The sequence below is a fragment of the Aspergillus candidus genome, assembly GCF_002847045.1.
Source record: "Aspergillus candidus strain CBS 102.13 unplaced genomic scaffold BDW47scaffold_69, whole genome shotgun sequence".
Taxonomy (NCBI): Eukaryota; Fungi; Ascomycota; class Eurotiomycetes; order Eurotiales; family Aspergillaceae; genus Aspergillus; species Aspergillus candidus.
In genome coordinates, this window is record NW_020194074.1 from 57,608 (window position 1) to 68,403 (window position 10,796).

Here is a 10,796-nt window from a genome sequence, read left to right on the forward strand (position 1 = left end):
TCCGTTGGCTGCCCATGTCCACTTTCCACTATTAGTGTCATGCAATATAGAGTTTATATTATAAATATACATATATATAAATCAAAAAGAAGAGGAACAAAGGAAAAACCTTAACCACACTGTCATTATCAAAACACAATGTGGTCAATTGCGTCATGGAATGTGGCGTTTAACACGTAAGAAAATATCAGAGTATATATAAGGTATAATCAGACAGCCACAACGGAAAAATAACCCATTTACTAGACAGACAGACAATAGGCCATCCATCCATTCACTCACCCATTCATGCATACACACACCTACCAAGCCTTCCTATATCCGAAGATGAAGCCCCAATCTCACAACAAAACCACCCTCCCATCCTCACCAGCCGCACCAACCCCCGCAGCCTCAAAAATCAGCAAAGACTACTTCTCGCACATCCCCGAGCAGAGAACATCATCACCAACAACATCACATAATCACCAGACCGACCACTTCGTCGAACGACCCTACCTAAAAACCACAACAACCACAACAAGCACCAGCAGCAGCCACTCCTCAACCTGGCTCCAACGGACCATCTCGCAAAGCTGGCTCTCCGACCGCCCCCTCTCGGACGAAAGCCGTAGCGCGCTCAAAGAATACGAGGAGCTGTTCCGTCCGGCGCTCGAGAACAGGCGGGATCGACATCGGGATCGGGATGGGGCCTGCGATCGAGACCGGCATCTTTGGGGGCAAACGCCTTGATCACTACCTAGGTACCTATATCATTGCGATTGATTCTATTTGTGGGTGACAGACACGGCCTATTAATATTTGCTGGATTGGACTTGTTGCATTTGCTGTGCAGATGGTGGTTTTATTTTAGGATTTGACTGGTATGTTGGATGACGTCATTGTGGTATCTCACTAAAGAGTGGTTAAAAAGTACGGGGTTCATCTAAACTACCTATATTTAATGCATACTCGATTGATAATAGTATTGTGTAGTATTCCTGGTGTAATAAATGTTCGATCTACAGTCCGCGCAAGCAATTACTTATCGCGCACGACCAACGCTATACACAATATTAATAACTGCAGCAGGATTTCCAAAAGTACTGCTTGACCTCCACCTGCGGAGACGTCCGAGTCATTGTTAATCTAACGTGTTGTGCAGGGCTGATTAATGTCGTGAAACATTCGCTTGTAATGCAGGCTGAGATGGACCCGGCATGCCAAGGACTCATCCTTCTTTGTTATTTAGTCGGATTACCTCTTATTGTTTCACGAGGGCTGCTGGTGGGGACGTTGAGTCAGTGTGCATGTAGTACTTGCCATAGCAAAGTAGTAAAATAATGCCCAGAATATCGTATACTGGCTGTCTATATATAAGGTACGCTAGGATCAGCGTGGACTTGGTAACACATGAAGTGTACTGCTGATCTAGCCTAGCTTATCTGTTCAACGGCCATTCCCCCAGAGGAGCCTTGTCAAAAAGAGACGACGTTTCCAGTCAGGAAAATCTTCATCTCATCCCATTTGTCTAGTGTAGCCCTTTACCAAGTATGATACGGACATCACTCTTAATTAACCAATACAAAGACGGTAAGATCTTGCTTTGGTTGCTATCAGGAAAGTCGATCGTCTAGTATACACAGTCTGTGCTTGATCTGTATATGCAGGCGTTGTTCCGCTTAGCTCACTCTATCTCATAGTAGAGTATTTTTTATCGACCTCGGTTTCTTCTGTAGCCAAGGGTTGACCATACCCTTACTATTCACGAGGTTTTTCAACATAGCAATACGAGCCAGGTATCATTTTGTCTTTCAAACTATACAGCCACGATAATAGTTCCTCAACAAAGGTATCTTGGCTCCTGTTCTAGTGGAAGAATGCCCAGCAAATGAAAGAGGCTGGATTGCGCACGCACAAGGGATGCAGGATAGCGACTTGGCGGTAAACAGACCAGGCTTGGCTGTATAAGGAAAACAAGCTACAAATGAAGATCAATATCCAGATGTATGACGAAGACAAAGACAAATCTCTGGCTAAGGTATCTAGCTAGGTATCTAAGTACCACAGGAGAGTCAATTAGCAATGCCAAGTCGACTGTGCAATGCATGTTTAGACATACTTCGTCATGCCCTCAGTCAAGTTACTCGGGATATGCAGCCAGCCCTCCTTCCTCTAGGCAGCAAGATTTACAGGGCTGAGTTAATTGTTGTTTGTCTTTCTCCAGGAGTGTTATTGTGTCTGCTGTGTTACTGGTTAATAAACATACGTGTTTATATAGGTAATGATTAGCTGTGTTGTTGGCCTGTGGTAAATATACCTCTATTCACTTCGAGAGGAATGATGATGTATTACTTTAATGTGAAACTGATAAATAAATAAACAAACAAAGAAGCAAATAAACAAATAAAATAACATTACAAAATAGGAAAAGGAAAGAAGAGTCTCTCATTTACTATATACAGTCAACACTTCTATTGCATTACCCACTCACCTCCATCCATAATCTAGTCTTCCTGCGCTCAGGCCTTTCGTGAGCGCCAGTCCCATTGTAACAGACAGTAGCCAAACCGAGCACTAAAATAGAAACAGTGACTCTTGGATTTATCTAGGCATTTCAATTCAGACGATCACTTGTATTTATCTTATGTATAGTGTATGCATATCGTATGTGTGTATGTATATGTGTATGTGTATGTATAGGTATGTATGTGTATGTACTAACGCCATCACACCGATCATGGAGCCAAGTTTTGAAAGCGATTAAAGATGATTCCGAGGCCTGTCCACTCCCAAGATAAAATGTAAAGTAGAAAAAGTATGAGAATGAAAATGAAAATAAAAAATAGTAAAAGGAAAACATCACTGCGCCCAGCGCACGCTTGATATCACATGAGATAGAAGAAAAATGAACAAAAAGAAAAAAAAAAAAATTTTACCGGACAAACCGCTTGAACGCCATAGTGGCAGCCAAGCCAGTCGCCAGCAAGGCACCGCCCATCGTGACAGCCTGCAGGGCAGCGTTGAGCATCTGGCGACGGTTGCGGCCGCGGCAGCGCTTGAAGAAGTCGGCCATGTCGTTGCCGCGGGGGAAGGCCGTGTCGGGGACGTCCTCGCCAAGGAACTCGCACAGCGGGCCCCAGCCTTCGCCGATCTGGTACTCGAGCAGACGCTCGGGGGGAACCAGGGAGCGGACCAAGGCGACGTGGTCCTCGTAGACCTGCTTGCCCTTGTTGGGGAAGTCGCCGCGGAAGAAGGTCTCGAAGAACTTGCTCAGCATCGGGTAGTACATGCTGGCGGCCCAGCTGAAGTTGGAGACGAAGCTGTGTTCGGGGTCGGAGACGCGCCAGTGGACGGTCTTCATGACGGATCTGTAGCGGACGGGATTAGCAAGTTGTCGATAGGTTGGATGGTTAAAGGGAAGTGACGTACGCGTGCCAGGAGTCGACTTCGCGGGTGGTCAGGATGACCTTGGCGTTGGGGTAGGCTTCGATGAGTTCCTTTGCGAACGCGCAGGCGGGCCAATCGCAGACAGCCTGGAGGGATTGAGTTAGTTGAACTCTTTCAACAGGATGGAGATGATGAATACCTGGCAGTCACCCAGCAGTTGGTCCCATTCCTTGCGACCGAATTCACCCACGCCGTCGTACTTGGCCGCCAGGGCGTCGTGCCACATCAGGCAGTCGGGCGGGTTCTCCATACTGGCGCACATCATGTGGTAGCATCGCATGTAGCCCAGACGCTCCAGAGCAATGCGGAGAGCTACATCCGTCAGTGTGTGTTCTGTAATCCGGGGGGACGGAGAGTCGTGTTGCACATACAGGCAGTTCCTGTTCGGCCCACACCCAGGGCCAGCACCTTCATGGGCACGGTGCGGTGGCACTTGCGCCTATCGATGCAGGTGTCATCGGTGAAGATATCCGTAGCAGGCTGAGGCGCCAGGTTGTCGGAGTGGATCAACGACATGGTGGGATAAATTATACGATGGTATAGAGGGGGAGGGGTGGGATGGAAGCGAAGGACGGACGGCTAGATAAGAGCCGTAAGTATACCGATCCGAGGGATAAAGAAGGGCGGAGTGGAATGAGAGAACACAACAAAGTCAACGAAGGTCGGGGAAGAGACCAAGATTAAAAAGAGAACGACAGAAGGTAATTGAAGGAGAGAGCGAAGAAGATAAAGAAAAAGTGGACTGGAAGATGAAGAGATTAAAAAGGAGAGTCATGATCAAGAATAGAAAATAATAATCAAAAATAAATAAATTCAAATAAATAATGAATAATAAATAAATAAAAAAAAGACCATAAAAAACAAAGTGATGGTTCTGGGGTTGAGATTGAATTCCTAGTGGCCCATGGACAATAGGACCCGAATGGTCCTCCACGTAACACTTCTTTTCCACTTGAATTCCATCTACTAAATCTGTGAATGTAATTAATTAAAATCCAATCAATCTGTCAGTGATTTGACCCAGATTACCCTTCCGGACGATGGGCCTGCATGGAAGTCAATCCGGATGTGGCAACCATGCACATGCGATTCGATCATTCTATTCCGTCCCCTCTCATGGACCGATCAGGGATTCTCGAGAAGTCGATACATGTCTTCTCATGCCGATCCTGGTCCAATGGGATACATCCACTAGCCGGCCAAAACGGGGATTTCTTCCACAGCCCGACGGTGCGCCATGTATCATATCGCCTCTGGTCAACCTTCGAGAAAGGAGAGGGTTCACCCACGTTCTGGACCAAAGAGGCAGATACGGTGGAAACTCAAAGCCGAATGAGGACTAAGGGGAAAGGGAAAAAAAAAGAACAGTCCACGTCATGGGGATCGGCCCAAAAGAACAACGATAGTCAGGAGGCGGGTTTTCTGAACGACTGGTTCCGAAGGAGTTCCCACGGTTCAGTCACTGCCAAGACACGCGTGCCTTATTCTTTTTTCCATCAAGGACCCGCGGTTGGATTCATTAAGGTTTTCCTGTCAGAGGTGGCCAGCCTCTTGTTATCCAGACTGCATTATTGCCGCGGGATTGAAACTTGGAACTTGGTCAAACGCCCCCTAGTAAGTAAGACAGGGGAAGGGACTGCCAAGACCCGGTCGGCGAACACAAGCGATCCGCCGTATGGCTTTTTTGGTGGTGAGATCTTCCCCGTCTTAGAATGCAGGAGAAGTCCTCAAGCTGCCGATCAGTGGGTCCTTCACCAAGGCTGTAGGGCATCTCGAAGGCCTGAGAGAAAAAAAAAAAGGAATAAAACATAAAGGAGTACCGTGCGTCGGGGAAGGATTCGAGTCCTCATTGGCTGTACACTCCAGAGGCAACGCGTACCATTTCCATTTTCCGGACAGGACCAGGTTCGTGAAACGGGTCTCTTCTCCACATCGTGTCAGGTTGATTTCCCTTCTATCCTTTCTGTCTTCTTTGGTGCGTTTTTCTCTTTCCCCATCTGCTTCGGGGCCCGTGTGGTTCAAGTCGCTAGCACACCTCTTTGGGACGTCCTCGGTATCATCTGGAAGCTACTGATCCCCTAGGATTTCATACCCGCAAGGACTCCGTGATGGTCAAAATACATGAGATAAGGCTTTGTGGATATCAGTCCCGATCACAGATGAGACCCCACCAGAGACTGGCTCGTTTCAGGAGTCATGAATCCGTCTGGCTTCTGGTTTCACAGACTGGACGTTTGACACAAAACGTGTCCCCAAAAGTATCCGTTCCGTACCTGAGAAGGTAAGTCAGTCCAGAACTCACACTAACTACCCGCCAAGTGTGGAGTATAGAGGTGGCACGGCTGGGTACTTCTCCTACCGAATCCGGCGGCGGTCCATATGATGGGTCTCTCAAAGCACGCTCGTTGGCCTTTCTGCGTCTTTTTTCCCTGACTTTTGTTTTTGGCGTGGACATCCAATGGTCGACCGGCTTCAGTGGCAGGAAATTGCTTGTCTGATGTTCATCTTCACCTTCACTTCCATCCTCCGTGACCGTAGCAGTTTTCCCGTCCAGATAGCATTCGCGCTAATCCCCCCAAGTAATGGCCACCATCTCCGTCCGTCCAGTCCCCCCGTTCCCCCATGTAGCATCTTGAGTTCCTTGACCCCTTCCCACCAATCGTGTAATTGCAGTCTCCCGTCCTTCGCCGTCGGAGATCGCCTTGTTTCTAGCATCACCAGCAAGTTTCTCATCTTCAATAATGATTATGCCAAGACGGCTTAGCACGGCCGGTGGAGGGGGCGGACAGTTAACTGGAAACCTTTAAACTCCCGGTGGGGTACGCAGCCGCGGTGTCACCGACTTCCCATAGGTGGCCAGGGTTCGTTCGTCAAATGACGATCTTCAATTTTCTTTCCTGCCATTCTGTTTTTGTCTCCGTTACGGAGGTCGAATTTGGCTGCGACGGATGGGCTTTTCGACTGGGCCGGTATTTCCCGCGGTATGTGCTCCGTATGTATGTATGCGTCTGTATGGAGACGTACTGTGACGGAACGACTGTGGACAGTATTGATCGTTGGAGTTGGGGGACGGTGGAAGGTCGGAAAATTGGCGGGCTGGTAAAGAGGAGTCCCTCCATACAGGGGAGGGGGCCCCCGAAGGTTAGGCCATTGGGGGGGGGATGTGGCCTCCATCCAGGAAGTGAGGTTAGGGGGATCGGTCCATGCAGATGATAGTAGTAACCCTCATGATCATGACTATGGCAATAGAGAACGGGATAATCAACCTAATGATCAATTCATAAGAGCATCGAGAAAGAAAAATAAAAAAGAGAACCCAAATGTGGCGTGCGAAAGCCCTTATAAAAGAAATGCCCGCCAAGACAAGTTATATACGTTCGCAATCCTCAGGCACGATCACCTCACCTGGAGACCATGTCCACTGGCTCTCGGCCTGGGGCACCCATATTACTGAATTTACCACCGCTGTACACTCCCAGACAAGCTACATTTAGCTCCGAAATGTTATCTGAGCTTAATTGACAGGGCAATGGCGTGCTGGGTGCAGGTGGGTGTAGACTCCGCTTGTCGCAGCATCACGGCATCTGATGTCGGCTGTTGTTGTCAGCCCTGTAGGTACTGTACAACCCGAGCGCGTTTACCCCGGACTGGGCGTTGGGTTCCACGGTCGTTGACCTAGGGTTCTGACCAATTTGGTTCAGTCCAATCCGAATAATTGATTTAGTTTTTTAGTTTTTAATTTTAGAATATTGAAAATAAAAAAAAGGGTGTTTGGTGGGTATTATATTATCTGATCGGGTCATCTATACAGGTGACGGTAGAGCTTAATAGTACAGAACTTGGCAATATAGAGGCAAATATCACAAGGAACAGTAGTAAATCACAACGCCATGGAACGATAGTATAGGATTCCCGCAACGCCAACTCCATATTATGGCCACTTCTCTTCCCATAGCCCATCCAATGCGACCTCCGGCGGGTGTGACCCCAAACACATTGATACGTCACTCCAGCTTGTCCAGATGTTCCAACCGGGTCAGGACGACCTGTTTACTCGTCTCTTCGATCTCGCCGGCGAGGAAGACCTCGTCGAGGATAGCATACACCTATCATCAGTCAGCTTCGGACCCCAGACCGGTTCATCTTCAAAGATACGACAGCGCGCGATTGCACCATTCTCCGTCCACACACACCTTGTAGAAATTGAACACCAGGTCCAGCTCGCACACGTTCCCGAAGAACTGATCTAGCACCTCGACGAAGAAGTGAATCGCCTCCAGGTATGCTAACTCGTTGTCTGTCGCATCGACGCACGCGCAGAAGAACAGCCCCGCATACCGCCGGTACACGACCTTGGTGCTGCGCTTGAATTCGACAAAGTTCGACTGGTATTTCTGGTCGCGGGGCGCCACCAACCGATGGACCTGAGAGTGTCGTTCAGTATCTAGTAACTGAGGCCGGTTGACCGCTTGACATGGCGACAGTTGCGTCACCGTGGATGAATGATGGATGGGTAGCACCAACCTCGCCCTTGAGCTTTATCTTCTCCTCATCCTGTACCACAGTCTCCGTTAGCTTCCGTCCAGTTCTGATCGTAGTGAGTCCGAGGGCGGGGGAGGGGGCGACTCACACTATACGGAGCGTACCACTTGGCAAGTCGTGTCTTGCCCCTGATCGGTTGTCAGTCTGGGTGCGATGCTATGCACAGTAACCACGGGACCACATACTGTCGGTTCTGAACGAGAATGAATGAGAGAACCATCCCGACACATGAGATCCCCGGCGATGCTGATGCAAGGGACTGCTGTGATCTGGATGCTTTTCCAGGAGGTTCTCCGCAGCTCCGCTTGAATGCGGCGGGCCTGGACTCATACTGCCGGCACACCGCCTTTGTCTATCTACTATCTTCTGTCTATCCTTAAGACACGCCTGGTTGAAGTGGTTAATGATTAAAAATATACATATATTTCTGTATATATCTTATTGCTCTTGAGACCCCAGTTGTATTTAATTGGATAGTATATCGTCTATACAGCCGTGGATGCTGCCCAAGAGAGCTGATCTATCGATCCGATCGGCTTGGCGCCGCATGCCGCAGGAAACGGGCACCAATGACTCGATCCCGACGGCTCATTGTGAGACGAAGCCCACGAATGCATCATCCTCTGTCTGACAGCTGCATTCTACGCCTACAGCCATAACATGAACATACTCCACGTGGCATCCGGGCATCCGCACCGCATCTAAGCCAGCAGTCAGCAGCCACCGACCAACACGCGACGAACGAGACCCAAAACGATTACGATCCCCGAATTCCCCCAACCTCCTCCCTTCTCAGTCCCGAAATCAAGCCATCCTCAATTTCTCAACATCATTCAAGCACCCGAAAACCATGCCCGTCTATATGGTCTACGGCTTCCGCTGGCCGCGCGCCGGCTTCACAGGCATCCGTGTCTACATCGTCCTGCATAACCTCGAAGACGCAACCGCCGAATATCTCCAGAAGCCCATTACCACCCAACTGCTGCTGGAGTCGTTCGCTAAAACCGAGCCCGGCATCGTATCGCGACTGCCCGAGCTGCGCTTCATCGAACAGTACGACCCTGAAGATACGGGCGACACCGCCGTCAGCAAGGATTTCGCCTACGTCGCGGGCCGCTGTCTCGCGCTGGGAGAGCCCGGGGCGCCTGCGCCGGGCCTGAGCTGGAGCGCCGACGAGATCGCGTCCCTGGACTCTGGGCTTGATGACGAGGCTATGGCCGCGTTGACGGAGATGCGCGATAAGTATGCGGCGGGCGAGAAAATTGGGTGGTGGATTGTGTATAATGGGGATCCGGAGCGGTATTTTCCCGAGTATGAGGAAGACGATGATAGTGTGCTGGATGAGGAGGACGATGAGTATATGGATGAGGGGGAGGACAATGAGCGCGAGCCGCAGACGCCGCAGACTCCTACGGTGAGTTTATCTTCTTACTTGCTTACTGTCTGCCGGAGAGCTTTGCTTTGTTTCTTCCATGCGAAGCTGCTTCGTGCGCAACTGCTACTGACTGCAATTAGGCTCAGCTGTCGGGCAAGCTGGCCCGGTTCTTCACCAAAAAGGCCGTCTGAGGGCATGCTTTTGCTTCCACGTCGAGATGCGATGTACAAGGATGTCTTAGCGCTATTTTGTCATAATAAGAATTTCATGGCGTTTGGGTTGAATTCGTATGTCGGTCGTTGTCTGCTGAACCAATCCCCCGTTACGAGGTGGCGCCGTACCCCTTTTGCCAACTAGCTTCAAAGGTGGCCGCATCCACAGCAAACTCACGGATGTAGTCCTTCTCCAGATCGTGTGCCTTCCGACCCAGGAGGACGAGACTGTGAAGTGGACGACCCATGTCCACCTCCGCCAACTCCTTCAGCGTCCCCGCGACCAGCTTCTGATCGTCCGCGCCGACTCGCGCAGCCCCAATCGCCAGGCTGTCGGGCCCCCAGGCGCCCTCTTTCCGCTCCTCCTCCGTCTCCAGCATCTGGGCGGCGCACTGCGCGACCGTCATGTACCGCGGGGGCTCGTAGACGATGCGCCCGCGCGCCAGGTTCTCCAGCGACGGCTCCTTAACCTTGATATCCAGCAGGACAAGCGTGTGCAATCCCAGCTGGACGTTCTCCTTGACACGGTCGTAGTACGACGACGGCTTCCAGTTCTCCGTGAAGAACACCATGCTGACCGTCTGCCCGAAGTTGTAAAGCTGCAGGCCGGTGCAGCCAATGCCGGACATGATCGACGCGTTGGGGATAGACTTGGTCGCGATGCCCATTTCGCGCGCGCGCAGGACGAGGTCGGTGTGCGTGGTCGCGCTGTTCACCTGTCAACCTTCCCAGATCCAGATCCACTAGAGACTTATTGACCTACCCGAATGGATCGCCCACTACCAGAAAAGCGATGTCCGCCTTGTCGGATCCCGCGAGGATCTCATCACTGCCGCTTTCGACGAGCTCTCGGTCCGCCACGATCACGGGGCGTCCGTAGAACGCTTCCTACTGAACCGACTGTTATTTAGCTATGATCGCCTTGGGAGGTCACCATTAATCGGTCGTAGAAGACACTCACTAGCTTTTCCTTCTCCACTAGTAGAATGGCCGTATACGCCTCCAGGTACACGCGCTCGGCCTTCTTCACCACCTCCAGGCCCCGGACGGTGATGTCCTTCTCATCGGCGAGACCTAAACCCACAAGGTACAGCATTATGTCGTAGGAGTTTTTAAAAGTAGCAAATTGATCAATTGCTGGAATTGGACTACCGATTGAAATGAAGATTTTCTGACCCCACCAGAATGCGGCGGGATGGCGGAGGCTGGAGAAACCGATGATCCGGATAAGGAACGGG

General features: G+C 50.4%; 6 protein-coding genes across 6 annotated transcripts; 3 read left to right on the forward strand and 3 right to left on the reverse strand.

Moving 5' to 3' along the window:
• Positions 1-168: 168 nt before the first annotated feature.
• BDW47DRAFT_112747 (uncharacterized protein) lies at positions 169-967 on the forward strand. The gene has a single exon (XM_024814235.1). The coding sequence runs from the start codon at positions 289-291 to the stop codon at positions 730-732; it is 444 nt and encodes a 147-aa protein (XP_024668147.1). The 5' UTR covers positions 169-288; the 3' UTR covers positions 733-967.
• A 1,736-nt stretch (positions 968-2,703) lies between these two features.
• BDW47DRAFT_80654 (sulfotransferase family protein) lies at positions 2,704-4,301 on the reverse strand. The gene is made up of 4 exons (XM_024819902.1): positions 3,801-4,301; positions 3,569-3,741; positions 3,412-3,515; positions 2,704-3,350 (listed from the first exon to the last, which is right to left on the reverse strand). Exons 1-4 carry the CDS (start codon positions 3,943-3,945, stop codon positions 2,915-2,917), a joined length of 858 nt encoding a protein of 285 aa, XP_024668148.1. The 5' UTR covers positions 3,946-4,301; the 3' UTR covers positions 2,704-2,914.
• Positions 4,302-4,342: 41 nt separating this feature from the next.
• BDW47DRAFT_112751 (uncharacterized protein) lies at positions 4,343-6,011 on the forward strand. Its single transcript, XM_024814236.1, has one exon. It carries the CDS (start codon positions 4,480-4,482, stop codon positions 5,239-5,241), a length of 762 nt encoding a protein of 253 aa, XP_024668149.1. The 5' UTR covers positions 4,343-4,479; the 3' UTR covers positions 5,242-6,011.
• Positions 6,012-7,197: 1,186 nt separating this feature from the next.
• Positions 7,198-8,235, reverse strand: BDW47DRAFT_112753 (AP-2 complex subunit sigma). The gene is made up of 5 exons (XM_024814237.1): positions 8,157-8,235; positions 8,060-8,099; positions 7,954-7,983; positions 7,623-7,853; positions 7,198-7,535 (listed from the first exon to the last, which is right to left on the reverse strand). The coding sequence occupies exons 1-5, from the start codon at positions 8,189-8,191 to the stop codon at positions 7,434-7,436; spliced, it is 438 nt and encodes a 145-aa protein (XP_024668150.1). The 5' UTR covers positions 8,192-8,235; the 3' UTR covers positions 7,198-7,433.
• A 586-nt stretch (positions 8,236-8,821) lies between these two features.
• BDW47DRAFT_120609 (uncharacterized protein) lies at positions 8,822-9,537 on the forward strand (the record flags this gene model as incomplete). The annotated part of the gene is made up of 2 exons (XM_024815512.1): positions 8,822-9,385; positions 9,487-9,537. 2 exons carry the CDS (start codon positions 8,822-8,824, stop codon positions 9,535-9,537), a joined length of 615 nt encoding a protein of 204 aa, XP_024668151.1.
• Positions 9,538-9,668: 131 nt separating this feature from the next.
• dph5 (diphthine synthase) lies at positions 9,669-10,692 on the reverse strand (the record flags this gene model as incomplete). Its single annotated transcript, XM_024818103.1, has 3 exons — positions 10,520-10,692; positions 10,322-10,446; positions 9,669-10,266 (listed from the first exon to the last, which is right to left on the reverse strand). Exons 1-3 carry the CDS (start codon positions 10,652-10,654, stop codon positions 9,669-9,671), a joined length of 858 nt encoding a protein of 285 aa, XP_024668152.1. The 5' UTR covers positions 10,655-10,692.
• Between the last annotated feature and the right edge of the window lie 104 nt (positions 10,693-10,796).

Coding starts and splice junctions, on each gene's coding strand:
- BDW47DRAFT_112751 (XM_024814236.1), top strand. CDS start 4,480: ATGGAAGTCAATCCGGATGTGGCAACCATGCACATGCGATTCGATCAT.
- BDW47DRAFT_112753 (XM_024814237.1), bottom strand. CDS start 8,191: ATGGTTCTCTCATTCATTCTCGTTCAGAACCGACA. Junction 8,100..8,156: donor ATTCTCGTTCAGAACCGACA/GTATGTGGTCCC, acceptor ACAACCGATCAG/GGGCAAGACACGACTTGCCA. Junction 7,854..7,953: donor AGATAAAGCTCAAGGGCGAG/GTTGGTGCTACC, acceptor CGACACTCTCAG/GTCCATCGGTTGGTGGCGCC.
- BDW47DRAFT_80654 (XM_024819902.1), bottom strand. CDS start 3,945: ATGTCGTTGATCCACTCCGACAACCTGGCGCCTCAGCCTGCTACGGAT. Junction 3,516..3,568: donor AACTGCTGGGTGACTGCCAG/GTATTCATCATC, acceptor CAATCCCTCCAG/GCTGTCTGCGATTGGCCCGC. Junction 3,351..3,411: donor GAAGTCGACTCCTGGCACGC/GTACGTCACTTC, acceptor CGTCCGCTACAG/ATCCGTCATGAAGACCGTCC.
- BDW47DRAFT_112747 (XM_024814235.1), top strand. CDS start 289: ATGCATACACACACCTACCAAGCCTTCCTATATCCGAAGATGAAGCCC.